This window comes from Tachyglossus aculeatus, chromosome 20, assembly GCF_015852505.1.
Source record: "Tachyglossus aculeatus isolate mTacAcu1 chromosome 20, mTacAcu1.pri, whole genome shotgun sequence".
In the NCBI taxonomy this organism is placed as follows: Eukaryota; Metazoa; Chordata; class Mammalia; order Monotremata; family Tachyglossidae; genus Tachyglossus; species Tachyglossus aculeatus.
In genome coordinates, this window is record NC_052085.1 from 2,796,697 (window position 1) to 2,818,440 (window position 21,744).

Genomic DNA, 21,744 nt, shown 5'->3' on the forward strand with positions numbered 1-21,744 from the left:
GGGGTGAAGCTTGTGAGCCCCAAGAGGGACAACCTGATCACTTAGTATCCCCCTAGTATCCTAGTAGTATCAATAAACACGATTGAACGAATGAATCCTCCCCAGCGCTTAGAACAGCGCTTGGTACATAGGAAACACTTAACAAATGCCATCATTCTTCTTCTTCTTCTCTGTGCCTCAGTTTCCTCATCTGTCAAATGGGGATGAAGCTTGCAAGCCCCACGAGGGACAACCTGATCACCTTGTAGTATCCTAGTATCCTCGTAGTATCAATAAATACTCCGTCTCTATGTGTTAGAGAAGCATATAGAAGCATAGAGAAGTCTAGAAGTCTTCTAGACTGCAAGCCCACTGTTGGGTAGGGACCATCTCTATATGTTGCCAACTTGTACTTCCCAAGCGCTTAGTACAGTGCTCTGCACACAGTAAGCGCTCAATAAATACGATGGATGCTTAGTACAGTGCTCTGCATCATCATCATCAATCGTATTTATTGAGCGCTTACTGTGTGCAGAGCACTGTACTAAGCGCTTGGGAAGTGCAAGTTGGTAACATATAGAGACAGTCCCTACCCAGCAGTGGGCTCACAGTCTAAAAGGGGGAGACAGAGAACAAAACCAAACATACTAACAAAATAAAATAAATAGAATAGATATGTACAAGTAAAATAAATAGAGTAATAAACATGTACAAACATATATACATATATAGGTGCACACAGTAAGCGCTCATCATCATCATCATCAATCGTATTTATTGAGCACTTACTATGTTCAGAGCACTGTACTAAGCGCTTGGGAAGTACAAATTGGCAACATATAGAGACAGTCCCTGCCCAACAGTGGGCTCACAGTCTAAAAGGGGGAGACAGAGAACAAAACCAAACATACTAACAAAATAAAATAAATAGAATAGATATGCACAAGTAAAATAAATAAATAAATAGATTGATTGATTGACTGTCTCTCTATGTTGCCAACATGTACTTCCCAAGCGCTTAGTACAGTGCTCTACACACAGTAAGCGCTCAATCAATACGATTGATTGATTGATTGAACGAACGCTCAGACAGTGCTCTGCACACAGCAAGCGCTTGATAAATACGATTGATTGATTGATTGACTGTCTCTCTATGTTGCCCACTCGTACTTCCCAAGCGCTTAGTACAGTGCTCTGCACACAGCAAGCGCTCGATAAATGTGATTGATTGATTGATTGACTGTCTATGTTGCCCACTTGTACTTCCCAAGCGCTTAGTACAGTGCTCTGCGCTCAATAAATACGATTGATTGATTGATTGAACGAACGCTCAGACAGTGCTCTGCACACAGTAAGCGCTCGATCAATATGATTGGTTGATTGATTGAACGAACGCTCAGACAGTGCTCTGCACACAGTAAGTGCTCGATCAATACGATTGATTGATTGATTGATTGATTGAACGAACGCTCAGACAGTGCTCTGCACACAGTAAGCGCTCGATAAATACGATTGATTGATTGATTGACTGTCTCTCTATGTTGCCCACTCGTACTTCCCAAGCGCTTAGTACAGTGCTCTGCACACAGCAAGCACTCGATAAATGCGATTGATTGATTGATTGACTGTCTCTCTATGTTGCCCACTTGTACTTCCCAAGCGCTTAGTACAGTGCTCTGCACACAGCAAGCGCTCGATAAATACGATTGATTGATTGATTGACTGTCTCTCTATGTTGCCCACTTGTACTTCCCAAGCGCTTAGTACAGTGCTCTGCGCTCAATCCATACGATTTATTGATTGATTGAACGAACGCTCAGACAGTGCTCTGCACACAGTAAGCGCTCAATCAATACGATTGATTGATTGATTGATTGAACGAACGCTCCGACAGTGCTCTGCACACAGTAAGCGCTCGATAAATACGATTGATTGATTGACTGTCTCTCTATGTTGCCAACTTGTACTTCCCAAGCGCTTAGTACAGTGCTCTGCGCTCAATCAATGCGATTGATTGATTGATTGAACGAACGCTCAGACAGTGCTCTGCACACAGTAAGCGCTCAATCAATACGATTGATTGATTGATTGAACGAACGCTCCGACAGTGCTCTGCACACAGTAAGCCCTCGATAGATACGATTGATTGATTGATTGATTGATTGATTGAACGAACGCTCAGACAGTGCTCTGCACACAGTAAGCGCTCGATCAATACGACTGATTGACTGATTGATTGAACGAGCGCTCAGAGCGGCGCCCCAACCGACGCCGGGGTCCGCCGCCCGGGGCCGCTAGGGGGCGCGCTCGAGGAGGGCGGGGCGCCGGGGCCAATGGGGAGGGGGCACGTGGGGGCGGGCGGCCAATGGGGCGGCGTGTGGCGGGCGGCCTGCCTCCGCTCCGTCGGCGCCCCCGCGCGCTGTCAAAGAGCCGGGGGCCGGGCCGGGAGGCGCAGCGCCGCCCAGCGTCCCGACCGCGCCTTCAACCATGAGCGCCCCGGACGGCCACTACGCGGCCTCGCCCCTCTACAAGGAGCCGTGCGCCTTCCAGGACTACAGCGCCGGGCCCCCGGCCTGCCTTTACACGGCCAGGCCCCCGCCGCCCCCGCCGCCCCCGCCCCCCTACCCCGCGGGGGCCCCGGACGTCTCCCCCTACGAGGTGCCCCCCATCGGTGAGGAGCCGGGGGGCTCCCACCTGCACGCCCCCCGCCCCCACCTCCCACACCCCCACGCGCACATCGGCCCCTTCCCCGACGGGGCTGAGCCCGGGGGTCTGGGGGAAGCCAGCAGAGCGCAGCTGCCTTTCCCCTGGATGAAATCGACCAAGTCTCACGCGTGGAAAGGGCAGTGGACGGGTAAGCCTCCTTCCTCTTCTTCCTCCTCCTCCTCCTCCCACAGATGCCTTTCCTCTGGTTGAAATCGACCGAGTCTCACGCGTGGAAAGGGCAGTGGACGTGGACGCTTCCTCTTCCTCCTCCTCCTCCTCCTCCTCCTACAGATGCCTTTCCTCTGGTTGAAATCGACCAAGTCTCACGCGTGGAAAGGGCAGTGGACGTGTAAGCTTCCTTTGCCTTCTCCTCCTCCTCCTTCTCCTTTTCCTCCTCCTCCTCCTCCTCCTCCTCCTTCCACAGCTGCCTTTCCCCTGGTTGAAATCGACCAAGTCTCACGCGTGGAAAGGGCAGTGGACGTGTAAGCTTCCTCTTCCTTCTCCTTCTCCTCCTCCTCCCACAGCTGCCTTTCCCCTGGTTGAAATCGACCAAGTCTCACGCGTGGAAAGGGCAGTGGACGTGTAAGCTTCCTTTGCCTTCTCCTCCTCCTCCTCCTTCTCCTTTTCCTTCTCCTCCTCCTCCTCCTCCTTCCAGAGCTGCCTTTCACCTGGTTGAAATCGACCAAGTCTCACGCGTGGAAAGGGCAGGGGACGTGTAAGCTTCCTCTTCCTTCTCCTCCTCCTCCTCCCACAGCTGCCTTTCCCCTGGTTGAAATCGACCAAGTCTCACGCGTGGAAAGGGCAGTGGACGTGTAAGCTTCCTTTTCCTCCTCCTCCCACAGATGCCTTTCCCCTGGTTGAAATCGACCAAGTCTCCCGCGTGGAAAGGGCAGTAGACGTGTAAGCTTCCTCTTCCTCCTCCTCCTCCTCCTCCCGCAGCTGCCTTTCCTCTGGTTGAAATCGACCAAGTCTTCCGCGTGGAAAGGGCAGTGGACGTGTAAGCTTCCTCTTCCTCCTCCTCCCACAGCTGCCTTTCCCTTGGTTGAAATCGACCAAGTCTCACGCGTGGAAAGGGTAGTGGACGGGTAAGCTTCCGCTTCCTCCCCCTCCTCCTCTTCCTCCTCATCCCGCAGCTGCCTTTCCTCTGGATGAAATCGACCAAGTCTCACGCTTGGAAAGGGCAGTGGACGTGTAAGCTTCCTCTTCCTCCTCCTCCTCCTCTCGCAGCTGCCTTTCCTCTGGTTGAAATCGACCAAGTCTCGCGCGTGGAAAGGGCAGTGGACGTGTCAGCTTCCTCTTCCTCCTCCTCCTCCTCCTCCCGCAGCTGCCTTTCCTCTGGTTGAAATCGACCAAGTCTCACGCGTGGAAAGGGTAGTGGACGGGTAAGCTTCCTCTTCCTCCCCCTCCTCCTCTTCCTCCTCATCCCGCAGCTGCCTTTCCCCTGGTTGAAATCGACCAAGTCTCCCGCGTGGAAAGGGCAGTAGACGTGTAAGCTTCCTCTTCCTCCTCCTCTTCCTCCCACATCTGCCTTTCCCCTGGTTGAAATCGACCAAGTCTCCCGCGTGGAAAGGGCAGTAGACGTGTAAGCTTCCTCTTCTTCCTCCTCCTCCTCCCGCAGCTGTCTTTCCCCTGGATGAAATCGACCACGTCTCACGCGTGGAAAAGGCAGTGGACGTGTAAGCTTCCTCTTCCTCCTCCTCCTCTTCCTTCTCCGCAGCTGCCTTTCCTCTGGTTGAAATCCACCAAGTCTCACGCCTGGAAAGGGCAGTGTACGTGTAAGCTTCCTCTTCCTCCTCCTCCTCCTCCCCCAGCTGCCTTTCCCCTGGATGAAAGCGACCAAGTCTCACGCGTGGAAAGGGCAGTGGACGTGTAAGCCTCCTCTTCCTCCTCCTCCTTCTCCTCCTCTTCCTCCTCCTCCCGCAGCTGCCTTTCCCCTGGATGAAATAGACCAAGTCTAGCGCGTGGAAAGGGCAGTGGACGGGTAAGCCTCCCTTCCCCCTCCTCCTCCCTCCTCCTCCTCCTCCCGCAGCTGCCTTTCCCCTGGTTGAAATCGACCAAGTCTCACGCGTGGAAAGGGCAGTGGATGGCTAAGCCTCCCCTCTTCCTCCTCCTCCTCTTCCTCCTCCTCCTCTTCTTCCTCCTCTTAATAATAATAATGGCACTTGTTAAGCGCTGTTCTAAGCGCTGGGGTGATACAAGATTATCAGGTTGTCCCACGTGGGGCTCACAGTCTCAATCCCCATTTTAAAAATAAGGTAACTGAGGCACAGAGAAGTTAAGCGACTTGCCCAAGGCCACACAGCAGACAAATGGCAGAGTGGGGATTATTCGTAATAATAATAATTATTATAGTATTTGTTAAACTCTTACTATGTGCCAAGCACTGTTCTAAGCGCTGGGAAAGATACAAGGTAATTAGGTTGTCCCACGTGGGGCTCACAGTCTTCATCCCCATTTTACAGATGAGGGAACTGAGGCCCAGAGAAGTTAAGTGACTTGCCCAAAGTCACATAGCTGACAAGTGGCGGAGACGGGATTTGAACCCATGACCTCCGACTCCCAATCCCGTGCTCTTTCCACTGAGCCATGCTGCCCCTGAATTTTCCTCTCTGGGGAAAAAACAAAAAAGGAAACCCCCCCCCCACCTATCTACTCATTTTGTTTTTTGGTCTGCCTCGCCCCCCTTCTAGACGGTGAGCCCCTTGTTGGGTAGGGATTGTCTCTGTTGCCGAATTATACTTTCCAAGTGCTTAGTACAGTGCTCTGATTTTGGGCAAGTTACTTAACTTCTCTGTGCCTGTTACCTCATCTGTAAAATGGGGATTAATAATAATAACGATGGTATTTATTAAGTGCTTACTGTTTACGAAGCACTGTCCTTTTAGACTGTGAGCCCACTGTTGGGTAGGGACTGTCTCTATAGTTTGCCAACTTGTACTTCCCAAGCGCTTAGTACAGTGCTCTGCACACAGTAAGCGCTCAATAAATACGATTGATTCTCGGTGCTGAGGCACTTAGTATAGTGCTCTGCACACAGTAAGTGCTCAATAAATACAATTGAATGAATGAATGAAGCACTAGACTGTGAGCCCCACGTGGGACAGCGAGATTACCTTGTATCTACCCCAGCGCTTAGAACAGTGCTTGTCACATAATAAGCGCTTAACAAATACCATCATTATTATTAGTATTAGTAAGCGCTCAATAAATACGATCGAATGAATGAATGATTCCTGAAGGAACCCCGACTGCAACAGTCCTGGTCACCCCAAAGAGCACCTTACAAGGAGGGGGGCGTTCACAGAAAGGTTGGCAACTGTGGCTTCGGGCTCGGACCCCCCAAACTCCCACCCAAAAGGGGCAGCAGGGGCAGCAATGACCCCCGACAGGTCCACCCCGAGTGGACCTTTTTGGCCAGAACACGTGCTTAGCACAGTGTCCTGCACACAGTAAGCGCTCAGTAAATACGATTGAATGAATGAATAATGATTGGAAACGACCGAGGGATGCCAGCGGATGGCAATCTTGGAGGGGTCACCGAGCTGGGAGGTGGGAGAGGAGCCACCCACAACCAGAGGCCGAGACCAGAGGTCAGCGCCTTCCCCCAGCCCCTCCGGCCCCCTGACCCCCGAGGGCCGGCCTGGCTGGACTGGGGAGGTGGGCGCTCCGGTCCGAGGGGGCACCAGGCCTGTAGGCACTACCCTGCCCATCCTGGACAGAGGAATCTCCCCCCACCCGGGTTCGCCAACCCGCTCGGAAGGAGAGGCCCAGGAAAGGGCCAAGGAGGAGGAGGAAGAGGAGAAGAAGGAGGAAGAGGAGGGCTGCCGAAGTGGGCGATAGGAAGCGAGGGTCAGCCTCGACCTGGCTTTCCAGGGGAGGGGGCACAGGCAGACAGGACCGGCCCCCGACCTTTAACCCCAGGCTCTGGCTGTGCCCCGCAAACGTGGCTAGGCCCAGGTCCAGACAATGTTACCACGGCCTGAACTTGAGCCAGTCTGGTCCCCCCTCCCGGTAAGAACCCCAGCCCCGGGGGTCGCAAACCCCCCAGAGTGCGGGGGGTGCAGGGCGTAGGGAGGATGGGGTCCCTCAGTCAGCCGACCCCCAGGAGGTGGAGAGGATCCAGCCCTGTAGTCACTTTTCCTCGTTGAGGCATGGAATTGGGGGTCTGCTTTCGGGGCTTCTCTCGGGGAGGTGGGGTGCTACTGGGGGCTTGGCGGATATCCTTCCAGCCCCAGGTTGGTAGCCCCCCGAGCCGAAGTGGTAGCCCCCCATCCTCTCCACTCTCCCCGAGCCCCCAGGCCAGGCTACTGCTAGCTTAGTGCCAAGAGCCCGTTGTTGGGTAGGGACCGTCTCTATATGTTGCCGACTTGTACTTCCCAAGAGCTTAGTACAGTGCTCTGCACATAGTAAGCACTCAATAAATACGATTGAATGAATGAATGAATGAAAGAGGTCAACTAGGAGAGTTTGCGGGGCTTGTTGGGCCCTGCTGGTGGAGGGGGGCTCTCTGTTTCTCTCTCTGTGACTCTCTCTTGTGTCTCTGTCTCTGTCGGGGTGGGGGAAGCTGGACCCTGTCTCTGTCTGCTACCATGCCTGGGCCTTCCGGGAACCTTTAGGAGGAGACATCTTGGGGTGGGGGAAGGTCTTTTTCCGAGATCCCGCGGCCTTGGGCCCCTAGACCCTAAAAAGAGGAGGTGGGGGGCACCCCAATTGGCCCCCAGGAAGATTTGGGGTGGGAGCCGGATGGCGGCTCTCCTGGGGCCGGGGGGACCGACCTAGGAGGGGAACGAGGGAGATTTGCCAAAGAGACAGCGGCAGGCTGAGGGCAGAACCTTCATTTAAATTAAAAAGCCAACGGAAGAAATCCACCGAAACGTCCCAAGCTCACCCTTGCTCCGCTAGACTGCTTTGCGGGGGGTGGGAGTCCAAGGGAACTGTCCGGAGACCCCACTCTACCTCTCAGGTTGTTTCCGACCTCAATCAATCAGCCAGTCTCATTCATCGAGCGCTTACTGTGTTCAGAGCACTCTGCTAAGCGCTTGGGAGAGTACACTGGGACAGACTTGGTAGACACTTTCCCTGCCCACGACCTCTTCCTACCGAGGCGCGGTTCCTAAATCTCTTCCGAAATCATTCCTGGCTGCTTTTCTCCGCTTCCCGAGGGGATCCCTGGGCCCCTCCGGCCTCTCTTCCCTTCCCAGTTCCTTCTCCCTGCGTCCACTCCAGACCCTACTTCCTCCAACACACACAGACACCCCTCCCCCCCAATCCTCACGTGTCCCCCTAAGGCCAGCAACCGTTGGCTCGGTGGGGTAGTAATAATAATCATCATAATAATTATGGTATTTGTTAAGCCCTTATTAGGTGCCAAGCGCTGTTCTAAGTGCTGGGGTAGTTACAAGGTAATCAGGTTGTCCCACGTGGAGCTCACAGTCTCAATCCCCATTTTACAAACGAGGTAACTGAGGCACAGAGAAGTTGAGCGACTTGCCCAAGAACACATAGCAGACAAGTGGCAGAGCTGGGATTAATAATAATAATTATTATTATTATTATGGTATTTGTTAAGTGCTTACTACGTGCCAAGCACTGTTCTGAGCACTGGGGAAGATACAAGCAGGTAATCAGGTTGTCCCACGTGGGGCTCACAGTCTCAATCCCCATTTTCCAGATGAGGGAACTGAGGCACAGAGAAGTTAGGCGACTTGCCCAAGGCCACACAAAAGACAAGTGGTGAAGCTGGGATTAATAATAATAATAATAGTGGTATTTGTTTAAGCGCTTACTACGTTCCAAGCACTATTCTAAGCACTGGGGAAGATACAAGGAGGTAATATCAGGTTGTCCCACGTGGGGCTCACAGTCTCAATCCCCATTTTCCAGATGAGGGAACTGAGGCACAGATAAGTTAGGCGACTTTCCCAAGGCCACACAGAAGACAAGTGGTGGAGCTGGGATTAATAATAATAATAATAATAATAATAATAATAATAATAATAATAGTGGTATTTGTTTAAGCACTTACTACGTTCCAAGCACTGTTCTAAGCACTGGGGAAGATACAAGGAGGTAATCAGGTTGTCCCACGTGGGGCTCACAGTCTCAATCCCCATTTTCCAGATGAGGGAACTGAGGCACAGAGAAGTTAGGCGACTTGCCCAGGGCCACACAGCGGACCAGTGGGGGAGTCGGGATTAGAACCCACGTCCTCTGACTCCCAAGCTCTTTCCACTAAGCCACAGTGCTTCTCTGTAGGTCAACCCCGGGCCCCTCGGCCTGTCCTTCGGGGCCTAATTCTCTCGGGAGATGGGCGAGCTCCGTTCGGACTTGGGCTTCGTTTCTAGGGGCTCCAGTCAATCAATCAATCAATCAATCAATCAATTGTATTTATTGAGCGCTTACTGTGTGCAGAACACTGTATTAAGCGCTTGGGAAGTACATGTCCCCCCTTATACAGCCCTTTCCTCCCCGGTGACCCTTTAGCAACCAATTGTGCGCCATTCAGTGTCTCATTCATTCATTCAATCGTATTTATTGAGCGCTTACTGTGTGCGGAGCACTGTACTAAGCGCTTGGGAAGTACAAGTCGGCAACATATAGAGACGGCCCCTACCCAACAGCGGGCTCACAGTCTAGAAGGGGGAGACAGACAACAAAACAGAACATGTAGACGAGGTCTTTTAGTGCTTAGAACAGTGCTTTGCACATAGTAAGCGCTTAACAAATACCATCATTATTATTATCGGAGCGTAAGTAGCAGGGGAGGGAGTACCGAAAGAGAAAATCCTAATCGTTTTCGGAAAATCCTTAGTAAAAACCCTGGTGCTGATATAATAATGTTAAGTGCTTACTAGGTGCAAAGCACTGTTCTTAGCGCTGGCACTGTTGATATGATTGCTTATTATCAATTAAATAGTAATAACAATAATGATAATAATAATAATAATGGTATTTGTTATTATTACAGCAAAACAGAACATGTAGACGGGGTCTTTTAGTGCTTAGAACAGTGCTTTGCACATAGTAAGCGCTTAACAAATACCATCATTATTATTATCGGAGCGTAAGTAGCAGGGGAGGGAGGAGCGAAAGCGAAAATCCTAATCGTTTTCGGAAAATCCTTATTAAAAACCCTGGTGCTGATATAATAATGTTAAGCACTTACTAGGTGCACAGCACTGTTCTTAGCGCTGGCACTGTTGATATGATTGCTTATTATCAATTAAATAGTAATAACAATAATGATAATAATAATAATAATAATAATGGTATTTGTTATTATTACAGCAAAACAGAACATGTAGACGGGGTCTTTTAGTGCTTAGAACAGTGCTTTGCACATAGTAAGCGCTTAACAAATACCATCATTATTATTATCGGAGCATAAGTAGCAGGGGAGGGAGGAGCGAAAGCGAAAATCTTAATCGTTTTAGGAAAATCCTTAGTAAAAACCCTGGTGCTGATATAATAATGATGGCATTTGTTAAGCGCTTACTATGTGCAAAGCACTGCTCTTAGCGCTGGCACTGTTGATACGATTGCTTATTATCAATTAAATAGTAATAACAATAATGATAATAATAATAATAAATGGCCCCTATTTCAGAATGCGTTTGGGTGTTTTGAATCACTGGTGGATTGGGAAAGAAGGAAACGAATTAACTCAGGGTGAAAGCGATCTCTGATCCCACGGTCATTCATTCATTCAATCGTATTTATTGAGCGCTTACTGTGTTCAGAGCACTGTACTAAGCGCTTGGAAAATACAAGCTTCTCACGCTGTGAGAAGCAGGGTGGCTTAGTGGAAAGAGCCCGGGCTTGGAAATCAGGGACGTGGGCTCTAATCCTGACTCCGCCACTTGTCCGCTGTGTGGCCTTGGGCAAGCCGCTTAACTTCTCTGTGCCCCAGTTACCTCATCTGTAAAATGGGGATTAAGGCTGTGAGCCCCACGTGGGACAACCTGCCCCAGCGTTTAGAACAGTGCTTGACAGATAGTAGGCGCTTAACAAATACCATTATAATATCAGTATTATTATTTTGAATCACTGGTGAGTTGGGTGAGAGGAAACGAATTATCCCAGGGCGGTGGCGGTCTCTGATCCCCTGGTCATTCGTTCATTCGTTCAATTGTATTTACTGAGCGCTTACTGTGTGCAGAGCACTGTACTAAGCGCTCGGAAAGTCCAACCCAGCGATAAAGAGAGGCCGTCGCTGCCCACCACGGGCTTAGAGCCTAAAGGACGAGTCCCACGATGATCCATTCATTGATTCATTCAATCGCATTTATCGAACGCTTACCGTGTGCCGAGCACTGTACTGAGCGCTCGGAAAGTCCAACCCAGCGATCAAGAGAGGCCGTCGCTGCCCACCACGGGCTTAGAGCCCCGAGGACGGGTTTACAGTCTAAAGGGCGAGTCCCACGGGGATCCATTCATTAATTCATTGATTCATTCAATCGTATTTATTGAGCGCTTACCGTGTGCAGAGCACTGTACTAAGCGCTCGGAAGGTCCAACACAGTGATCAAGAGAGGCCGTCCCTGACCACCACGGGCTTAGAGCCTAAAGGACGAGTCCCACGATGATCCATTCATTGATTCATTCAATCGCACTTATTGAGCGCTTACTGTGTGCACAGCCCTGTACTGAGCGCTCGGAAAGTCCAACCCAGCGATCAATAGAGGCCGTCCCTGCCCACCACGGGCTCAGAGCCTAAAGGACGAGTCCCACGATGATCCATTCATTGATTCATTCAATCGCATTTATTGAGCACTTACTGTGTGCAGAGCACTATACTGAGCGCTCGGAAAGTCCAACCCAGCGATCAAGAGAGGCCGTCGCTGCCCACCACGGGCTTAGAGCCAAGAGGACGAGTCCCACGATGATCCATTCATTGATTCATTCCATCGCATTTATTAAGCACTTACTGTGTGCAGGGCACTGTACTGAGCGCTCGGCAAGTCCGACCCAGCGATCAAGAGAGGCCGTCGCTGCCCACCACGGGCTTAGAGCCTAGAGGATCCATTCATTGATTCATTCAATCGCATTTATTGAACACTTACTGTGTGCCCAGCATTCATTCATTCATTCAATCGTATTTATTGAGCGCTTACTGTGTGTAGAGGTCTTTACTGAGCGCTCGGAAAGTCCAACCCAGCGATCAAGAGAGGCCGTCCCTGCCCACCACGGGCTTAGAGCCTAAAGGACGAGTCCCACGATGATCCATTCATTCAATCGAATTTATTGAGCACTTACCGTGTGCCGAGCACTGTACTGAGCGCTCGGAAAGTCCAACCCAGCGATCAAGAGAGGCCGTCTCTGCCCACCACGGGCCTAGAGCCTAGAGGATGAGTCAACACGACGATAAATTCATTGATTTATTCAATCGCATTTATTGAACACTTACTGTGTGCTCTGCATTCATTCATTCGTTCAATCGTATTTATTGAGCGCTTACTGTGTGCAGAGCACTTTACTGAGCGCTCGGAAAGTCCAACCCAGCGATCAAGAGAGGCCGTCCCTGCCCACCACGGGCTTAGAGCCTAAAGGACGAGTCCATTCATTCAATCGCATTTATTGAGAGTTTACCGTGTGCCGAGCACTGTACTGAGCGCTCGGAAAGTCCGACCCAGCGATCAAGAGAGGCCGTCGCTGCCCACCACGGGCTTAGAGCCTAGAGGACAAGTCAACACGACGATCCATTCATCGATTCATTCAATCGCATTTATTGAACGCTTACCGTGTGCCGAGCACTGTACTGAGCGCTCGGAAAGTCCAACCCAGCGATCAAGAGAGGCCGTCGCTGCCCACCACGGGCTTAGGGCCCCGAGGACGGGTTTACAGGGTTGAGGGTGAGTCCCCCGGGGATCCCGGGGTGCCGGAGTCCTGCTTTTAACGCTGCCCTACTGAGAGCTCACCTCCTCCAGGAGGCCTTCCCAGACTGAGCCCCTTCCTCCCTCTCCCCCTCGTCCCCCTCTCCATCCCCCCGTCTTACCTCCTTCCCTTCTCCGCAGCACCTGTATATATGTATATATGTTTGTACATATTTATTACTCTATTTATTTATTGTACTTGTACCTATCTATTCTATTTATTTAATTTTGTTAGTAGATTTGGTTTTGTTCGGTCTCCCCTCTTAGACTGTGAGCCCACTGTTGGGTAGGGGCTGTCTCTCTATGTTGCCAACTTGTACTTCCCAAGCGCTTAGTCCGGTGCTCCGCACACAGTAAGCGCTCAATAAATACGACTGACTGCTTGATTGCCCGGTCCCCAGGAGGCGTCTACGCGGTGGAGTCGGAGGAGAGCAAGCGGACCCGCACGGCCTACACGCGGGCGCAGCTGCTGGAGCTGGAGAAGGAATTCCTGTTCAACAAGTACATCTCCCGGCCCCGGCGGGTGGAGCTGGCCGCCCTGCTCCGCCTCACCGAGAGGCACATCAAGATCTGGTTCCAGAACCGCCGCATGAAGTGGAAGAAGGAGGAGGACAAGAAGAAGGGGGCCGCGGCCCCCAAGGACCCCGCCGGGGACCCGGGAGCCCCCCCGCCCGGCCTGGACCCCCGGAGGCCGCAGGAGGCCCGGTGAGCGGGGGGGGGGCGGGGGCGTCCAGGACGCTCCCCCCCGCCCAGCCCCTCCGGCCGGAGGAGCGGGGGACACGCCGCCGCTGGGACGCCTCGACTCCGGAGGGGGACAGAGACCCCCTTCCCAGTTACCCACGGACACGGGATCCGCCCTCCCCTTCCCAGTCAATCACGGACACGGGATCTTCCCCTTCCCAGTCACCCACGGACACGGGATCCTCCCCTTCCCATCAGCCCACAGACACGGGATCTGCCCCTCCCCAGTTACCCACGGACACGGGATCCGTCCCTTCCCGGCTGCCCACGGACATGGGATCCATCCTCCCCTTCCCAGTCAATCACGGACACGGGATCCATCCTCCCCTTCCCAGTCAATCACGGGCACGGAATCCATCCTCCCCTTCCCAGTCACCCACGGACACGGGATCCTCCCCTTCCCATCAGCCCACGGACACGGGACCTGCCCCTCCCCAGCTGCCCACGGACACGGGATCCATCCCTTCCCGGCTGCTCACGGACATGGGATCCCTCCTCCCCTTCCCAGTTAGCCAAGGACACGGGATCCACCCCTTTCCAGTCACCCACGGACACGGGATCCTTCCCTTCCCAGCTGCCCAAGGACACGGGATCCGTCCCTTCCCTGCCGCCCACGGGATCCTCCCCTTCCCATCCACCCACGAACACGGGATCAGCCCCTTCCCAGTCACCCAAAGACACGGGATCCTCCCCTTCCCATCCGTCCACAGATACGACATCCGCCCCTTCCCATCCTCCCACGGACACGGGATTCGTTCCTTCCCATCCGCCCACGGACATGGGATCCATCCTCCGCTTCCCAGTCAACTACGGACATGGGATCCTCCCCTTCCCAGTAACCCACGGACACGGGACCTCCCCTTCCCATCCGCCCACGGACGCGGGATCCTTCCCTTCCCAGCTGCCCAAGGACACGGGATCCGTCCCTACCCGGCCGCCCACGGGATCCTCCCCTTCCCACCCACGGACAAGGGATCCGCCCACCTACACGGGATCAGCCCCTTTCCAGTCACCCACAGACACGGGATCCTCCCCTTCCTATCCGCCCAAAGACACGGCATCCTCCCCTTCCCATCCGCCCACGGACAAGGGATCCGTCCCTTCCCATCCTCCCACAGACACGGGATCCGTCCCTTCCCAGCTGCTCACGGACACGGGATCTCCCCCTTCCCAGCCGGCCGCCCACGGACATGGGATCCTTCCCTTCCCAGCTGCTCCCGGACACGGGATCCTCCCCTTCCCATCCGCCCACGGACACGAGATCCGCCCCTTCTCCCGGGTCCCCGGGCCACCTGATTCCGGATCCGAGAGGCAGCCAGCGCACCCTGCTGCCTTCCCCTTCATTCCGTCGTTCAATCGTATTTACTGAGCGCCTACTGTGTGCAGAGCACTGTACTAAGCGCTTGTAAAGTACAATTCAGCAATAAAGAGAGACAATCACTACCCACACCGGGCTTACAGTCTAGAAGGGGGGAGACAGACATCAAAACAAGTAGAGAGGCATCAGTATAAATAAATAGAACCTCTTTTCTCTCCCCCATCCCCACTCCATCTCTCTCTCACTGTCTCTCGCCCGTTTTCTCTCTTTCTCTCCATCTCTGTCTCCCTCTCTTCCCTTTTTCTTTTCCCCCTCTTCCCGTCCCCCTCTGCATCTATATAAGCTAGATATTTGAAGTGAAATTGACTGGAATCAAATGGACATTCCTGCTCCCGCCTTCCGAGTGGGACAGGGAGAGGGGCTGCTGGAAATAACAGGCGACGTCTGAACTAGCCAAATACAGCGCCCTTTTTAGCGCGCATTTGTCGACCTCATTCACTCATTCAATCGTATTTATTGAGCGCTTATTGTGCGCAGAACACTGTACTGAGCGCTTGGGAAGTACAAGTCGGCAACATATAGAGACCCAACAACGGGCTCACAGTCTCCAGGCTGTTGGAGGTTTTGTTTTGGTGGGTTTTTTTAGTTTTTTAATTTATATTTCAAACACTCCAGAATTCGTGAACGGCGACACTTTGGAACTGGGTAGCAAGTCAGTGTAGAGGCGGGAATTGGGGGGCGGGGGGAGACCAAAGGGTCGGCGGTGATTTCGACCCCCTGCAGCCTCGAACTTCCCATTTAGGATCCGGATTTTTCCAAGTCCCGAGAAGAGGTGCTCAGGCCCTTGAAGGGCTCCACCCCCGAATAAAGCAAAAGGAAATGCGGATTTTCAGGTGTCCCGTGTGCGACCCGGGGACACGGGCTGTACACGCCAGGACTCTCCGGAGACTGGGCGAACGAAAGGCGAGCGCGGGAAGGTGAAGGGGGAGGCACAGTCAGCTGCTGCTTCTGGAAAACGTTCAATAAACCTGCACCACCGTTCAGAAAGAGGAAAGAGATCATTTAATATCAGTTTCCAAAATTGTCAGGGCCTGGGCCGCGTCCAGAGCAGATAATTTGGATCCGGGAGGGGCCGGGGAAATGGAAAAAAAGGAGCTGGACTAAGAGCATCTTCAATCTTGGAACCCACAAGCTTTTTATCCGGGGCATCCGCTGGGGTAGTGATCCTGGGTCCCGCCCACTGAGCCCTAAAAACATTTTGAGAATAATAATAATAATAATACTGGTATTTGTTGAGCGCTTACTATGTGCCAGGCACTGTTTTAAGCGCTGGGGTAGATACAAGGTAATCAAGTTGTCCCACGTGGGGCTTACAGTCTTAATCCCCATAATAATAATAATTATTATTATTATGGCATTTGTTAAGCGCTTACTATGTACCAAGCACTGTTCTAAGCGCTGGGGTAGCTACGAGGTAATCAAGTGGTCCCACGTGGGGTTTACCAAGCACTGTTCTAAGCGCTGGGGTAGCTGCGAGGTAATCAGGTGGTCCTACGTGGGATTTACAGTCTTAATCCCTATTATTATTATTATGGTATTTGTTAAGCGCTTACTATGTACCAAACACTGTTCTAAGCGCTGAGGCAGGTACAAGGTAATCAGGTTGTCCCACGTGCGGTTTACAGTCTTAATCCCCATCATTATTATTATTATGGTATTTGTTAAGCACTTACTATGTGCCAGGCCCTGTTCTAAGCGCTGGGGTAGGTACAGGGTAATCAGGTTGCCCCACGTGGGGTTTACAGTCTTAATCTCCATTATTATTATTATTATTATTGTATTTATTAAGTGCTTACTAGGTGCCAAGCACTGTTCTAAGCGCTGAGGTAGGTACAGGGTAATCAGGTTGTCCCACGTGGGGTTTACAGTCTTAATCTCCATTATTATTACTATTATTGTATTTATTAAGTGCTTACTAGGTGCCAAGCACTGTTCTAAGCGCTGAGGTAGGTACAGGGTAATCAGGTTGTCCCACGTGGGGTTTACAGTCTTAATCTCCATTATTATTACTATTATTGTATTTATTAAGTGCTTACTAGGTGCCAAGCACTGTTCTAAGCGCTGAGATAGGTACAGGGTAATCAGGTTGTCCCACGTGGGGTTTACAGTCTTAATCCCTATTATTATTATTGTTGTCGTATCTGTTAAGCGTTTACTCTGTGCCAAGCACTGTACAAGGTCATCAAGTTGCCCCACGTGGGGCTCACAGTCTTAATCCCCATTTTACGGCTGAAGTAACTGAGGCACAGAGAAGGTAAACGGCTCGCTCAAGGTCACACAGCAGGCCAGTGGCGGAGTCGGGATTAGAACCCACGTCCCCCGACTCCCAGGCCCAATAGCTGCGTTTTGGGGAGGGGGAGGGAGGTGTCCTGCAGGGGGTCGCCATCCCCCCGGAGCTCGGATGGAGGGGGTGGGGGTGGGGTGGGAGAGGGATGGGAAAGGAGGAGCGGTCGAGTTGGGCTCAGTGGGGGGATTTGGAGGGGGGGAAGGCCCGGTCGTAGTTCTTGGGGGCCCGGGTCTGCCCCTCTCCCGGCTCCGCTCCCGCCAACCCACCCAATCCCGGCTGTACCAAGGATCTCCAAGCGCCACTAGGACAGTTCTCGCTCAGTGGGTCTCCAGGGGTGTCTGAGACCCCCGTGTCTCTACGGCTCCAGAGCCCGTGTCTATGCGGACATCCTATCCAGCCAAATCCTTTTAGACTGTGAGCCCAATGTTGGGTAGGGACTGTCTCTATATGTTGCCAATTTGTACTTCCCAAGCGCTTAGTACAGTGCTCTGCACATAGTAAGCGCTCAATAAATATGATAAAAAAATCCATCAAAATCAATCAATCAATCAATCGTATTTATTGAGCGCTTACTGTGTGCAGAGCACTGTACTAAGCGCTTGGGAAGTACAAGTTGGCAACATATAGAGACAGTCCCTACCCAACATGGGCTCACCAGGCACTTCCCCCACCCACCCACCTCGAAAATTCCCGAGATCCCCTCCCTGTCTTCCCCTGACCATTTTTTCCCTCCTCCTCTTCTCCCCCTTCCTCTCCCCCATCCTCTTCCCCCCAATTTAAACTCGGCCAGGGTCTTCACGCCGAGACGAAGCCGAGGATTGCAGGTGAGCCCACTGTTGGGTAGGGACCGTTTCTATATGTTGCCAACTTGTACTTCCCAAGCGCTTAGTACAGTGCTCTGCACACAGTAAGCGCTCAATAAATACAATTGATTGATTGATTGATTGACGGTATCAGCCACGGACTACAATATCCATTCATGCATTCATTCAAACGTATTTATTGAGCACTTACTGTGTGCATTCATTCATTCATTCAATCGTATTTACTGAGCGCTTACTGTGTGCAGAGCACTGTACTAAGCGCTTGGGAAGTACAAGTTGGCAACATATAGAGACGGCCCCTACCCAACAGTGTGCAGAGCACTGAACTAAGCGCTTGGGAGAGTAATAATGATAATAATAATGATGATGGTATTTGTTAAGCGCTTACTATGTGCAGAGCACTGTACTAAGCGCTTGGGAAGTACAAGTTGGCAACATATAGAGACGGTCCCTACCCAACAGTGTGCAGAGCACTGAACTAAGCTCTTGGGAGAGTAATAATGGTAATAATAATAATAATAATGGTATTAAGCGCTGACTATGTGCAAAGCACTGTTCTAAGAGCTGGGGGGATACAAGGTGATCAGGTTGTCCCACGTGGGGCTCACAGTCTTAATCCCCATTATACAGATGAGGGAACTGCGGCCCAGAGAAGTTAAGTGATTTGCCCAAAGTCACACAGCTGACAAGGGGTGGAGCCTGGATTTGAACCCATGACCTCTGACTCCAAAGCCCTTGCTCTTTTCACTGAGCCGCGCTGCTTACACATTCCCTGCCCACGACGACATTGATATAAATAAATGAATAAATGACATAAACAGGTACGTACATATGTGCTGTGAGGATGGGAGGGAGGATGAATGAAGGGAACAAATCAGGGATGAATGAAGGAAGGAGGGCTGAGGACGGCTTAGTCAGGGAAGTCTTCTAGGAGGAAGTGTGCCTTCAATAAGGCTTTAAAAAGGGAGGACAGCGATTTTTTTAATGGCATTTATTAAGCGCTTACTATGTGCAAAACACTGAGCAATTATCTGGAGGATATGAGGAGGGAGGGCAGTCCCGGCTTGAGGTAAAATTCAGCATGGCTTAGTGGAAAGAGCCCGGTCTTGGGAGTCAGAGGTCATGGGTTCAAATCCCACCTCCACCCCTTGTCAGCTGTGTGACTTTAGGCAAATCACTTCACTTCTCTGTGCCTCAATTACCTCATCTGTAAAATGGGGATTAAGACTGTAAGCCCCACGTGGGACAACCTGATCACCTTGTATCAATCCCAGTGCTCAGAACAGTGCTTGGCACATAGTAAGCGCTTACTGTGAGCCCCACGTGGGACAACCCGATCACCTTGTATCAATCCCAGTGCTCAGAACAGTGCTTGGCACATAGTAAGCGCTTAACAAATACCATTATTATTATTATTATCGAGATAGACGAGATCGAGATATGGCAAGAAGGTTAGCACTAGAGGGACGATTTGTGCGGGTTGGGTTGGAGTGGGAGAGTAGGGAGGTGAGATAGGAGGCGACAAGGATTAAGTACTTTAAGGCCAAAGGTGAGGAGTTTTTGTTTGATGCTGATACAATACCCTCGCCTGTCTGTGTAAGGTCACCGCAAACCTAACGATTCTGTCCCAATGTCGCGATAGAAAAAGTAATAGTGGTATTTATTGAGCGCCTACGGAATGTAAAGCAGATACTCTGAGCTTGGTAAATTACAACAAAAGAAAAGGATACGATGCCTGCTAACGAAGGTTTTATAATGTAATGGGGATTCAATCCCTACATTTCATATTATTAACTCCACTTGGCACAGGAGCACAGGAAAGTCCTCAAGTGTGGGAGAACGGGAACAAACGGGAAGTCGATTGAAATAAATTAACGATCTCTCACGATCCTGTCTTGTGCTAAAACAGGACGTTCTTCGAGGTATTTGAACAAATCCAACGATGTCACGTAAGGTCTATATTAAGCATCAAATGATCAAGCTCCAATCGCGACGCCCGAGAATGCAGTCATTTCACCGAAACTCTCTCTCCAACCTTTGGTTGGGTTGTCCCAATCCATCGATTGCATTTATAGAGCACTTTCTGTGGGCAGAGCACCGAACTAAGCCCTTGGGAGAGTACAATAGTTGGTGGAATCGTTCCCTGTCCATAACGAGTTTACAGTCTAGAATGGAAAACAAGCATTCATAAAAATAAATAAATTACATATATGTACATAATAATAATAATAATGGTATTTGTTAAGCGCTTACTATGTGCAAAGCACTGTGGGATACAAGCTGATTAAATTGTCCCAATGGGGGCTCACAGTCTTCATCCCCATTTTACAGACGAGGGAACGGAGGCACAGAGAAGTGCAGCGACAGGCCCAAAGTCACACAGCTGACAAGTGGCAGAGCCGGAATTTGAACCCATGACCTCTGCCTCCAAAGCCCGTGCTCTTTCCACTGAGCCATGCTGCTTCTCTAATAAATGTGAGCCCCAGGGGGGACATTGCTTCTCACGTAGTAAGCGCTTAACAAATACCATCATTATTATCATCATCATCAATCGTATTTATTGAGCGCTTACTGTGTGCAGTAAGCATTATTATCATTATTATTAGTGTGTTCTTGTGGTAACGATGATTTTCCTTGGACATTGAGGTGAGTTCAACAACTGGGCGAGACTGAACCCAGCCAGTGTGAGGGGCCTGGGAATATCTTAAAAACGGGCAAGGTTTCCAGGAAAGGAGAGGAGACGGAAAGCTCGTTGTGGGCAGGAAATGTGTCTGTCCTTGTGCTCTCCCAATTTTTTAATAACGAGCAGCGGCCAGATAAACGAGATTGCGGTACAGCGAGTTGATTGGCGTTAAAAAAAGCGAAATGTGTAGGCTGTGTTTCATCGTTACTCTCGATGAAACGCGGGCGGGCTACCGTGTGCTACGACCTTTGCTATTTTTCCGGCTGTCACGAACTGTAGTAAGAACAAATCTCCGTCTTCTGGGGAAATCTGCCGGCGGTGACTGAGAGTTCTTGTTTCCTTATCAACGGTTGACCCAGAATTCACCCCCCGAGAAGGAAAAAATGTTTGCAGAGGACTCTGCGAGGAGGAAAGAAACCAACCACAGCGCAGCAATCAGGCTGCCATGTAACAACATCCCGAGAAACACATCGATAATTAATAAGTAGCTCCTCCTGCGCTCCGGAGGCGGCAAGGAACGAGGAGTTTGAAGGAGTTCAATCAATCAATCAATCAATCAATTGTATTTATTGAGCGCTTACTATGTGCAGAGCACTGTACTAAGCGCTTGGGAAGTACAAATTGGCATCACATAGAGACAGTCCCTACCCAACAGTGGGCTCACAGTCTAAAAGGGGAGTTCTAAAAGTTCTAAAAGTTCAGTCTAAAAGTTCAAGTTTAGGGGGGGAGGAGGAAGAGAAAGAGGGAGAGAGGGGGAGGAGGGAAAGAATGAGGAGGTGAGGAGAAGGAGAATCAGGAGGAAAAGGAGAGAAAAAAGAAGAGGAGGAGGAGGAAGGTGGGGAGGAGAAGAACTACTGAAAATATTCCTTGCCTGGAGGAATAATTTGCTCCGGTTCGATTTGATTGGGATTCTTTCCAGGAGTGACCTGGGTGTTTCAGACACTTCCTTCCGGGCTTGAGCAGTGGAGCGTCTCTCCCAACACCCCGGCTGGAGCCTAAAATCAATCAATCCATCAATCGTATTTATTGAGCGCTTACTGTGTGCAGAGCACTGTACTAAGCGCTTGGGAAGTACAAGTTGGCAACATATAGAGACAGTCCCTGCCCAACAGTGGGCTCGCAGTCTAAAAGATCGTCCCACTTCCCGCAAATCAATCAATCAATCAATCAATTAACCGATCAATGGTATTTATTGAGCGGATATTGTGCGCAGAGCTCCGTATTAAGCGCTTGGGAGAGTACAACAGGGGTGTAGACACGTTTCCTGCCCACAA

The 21,744-nt window shown here is 51.1% G+C and overlaps 1 protein-coding gene across 1 annotated transcript; it reads left to right on the plus strand.

The window, feature by feature from the left end:
• The first annotated feature begins 2,466 nt into the window (after window positions 1-2,466).
• On the plus strand, window positions 2,467-13,266 carry PDX1 (pancreatic and duodenal homeobox 1). Its single transcript, XM_038762172.1, has 2 exons — window positions 2,467-2,833; window positions 12,959-13,266. The coding sequence occupies exons 1-2, from the start codon at window positions 2,467-2,469 to the stop codon at window positions 13,264-13,266; spliced, it is 675 nt and encodes a 224-aa protein (XP_038618100.1).
• The last annotated feature ends 8,478 nt before the right edge of the window (window positions 13,267-21,744 follow it).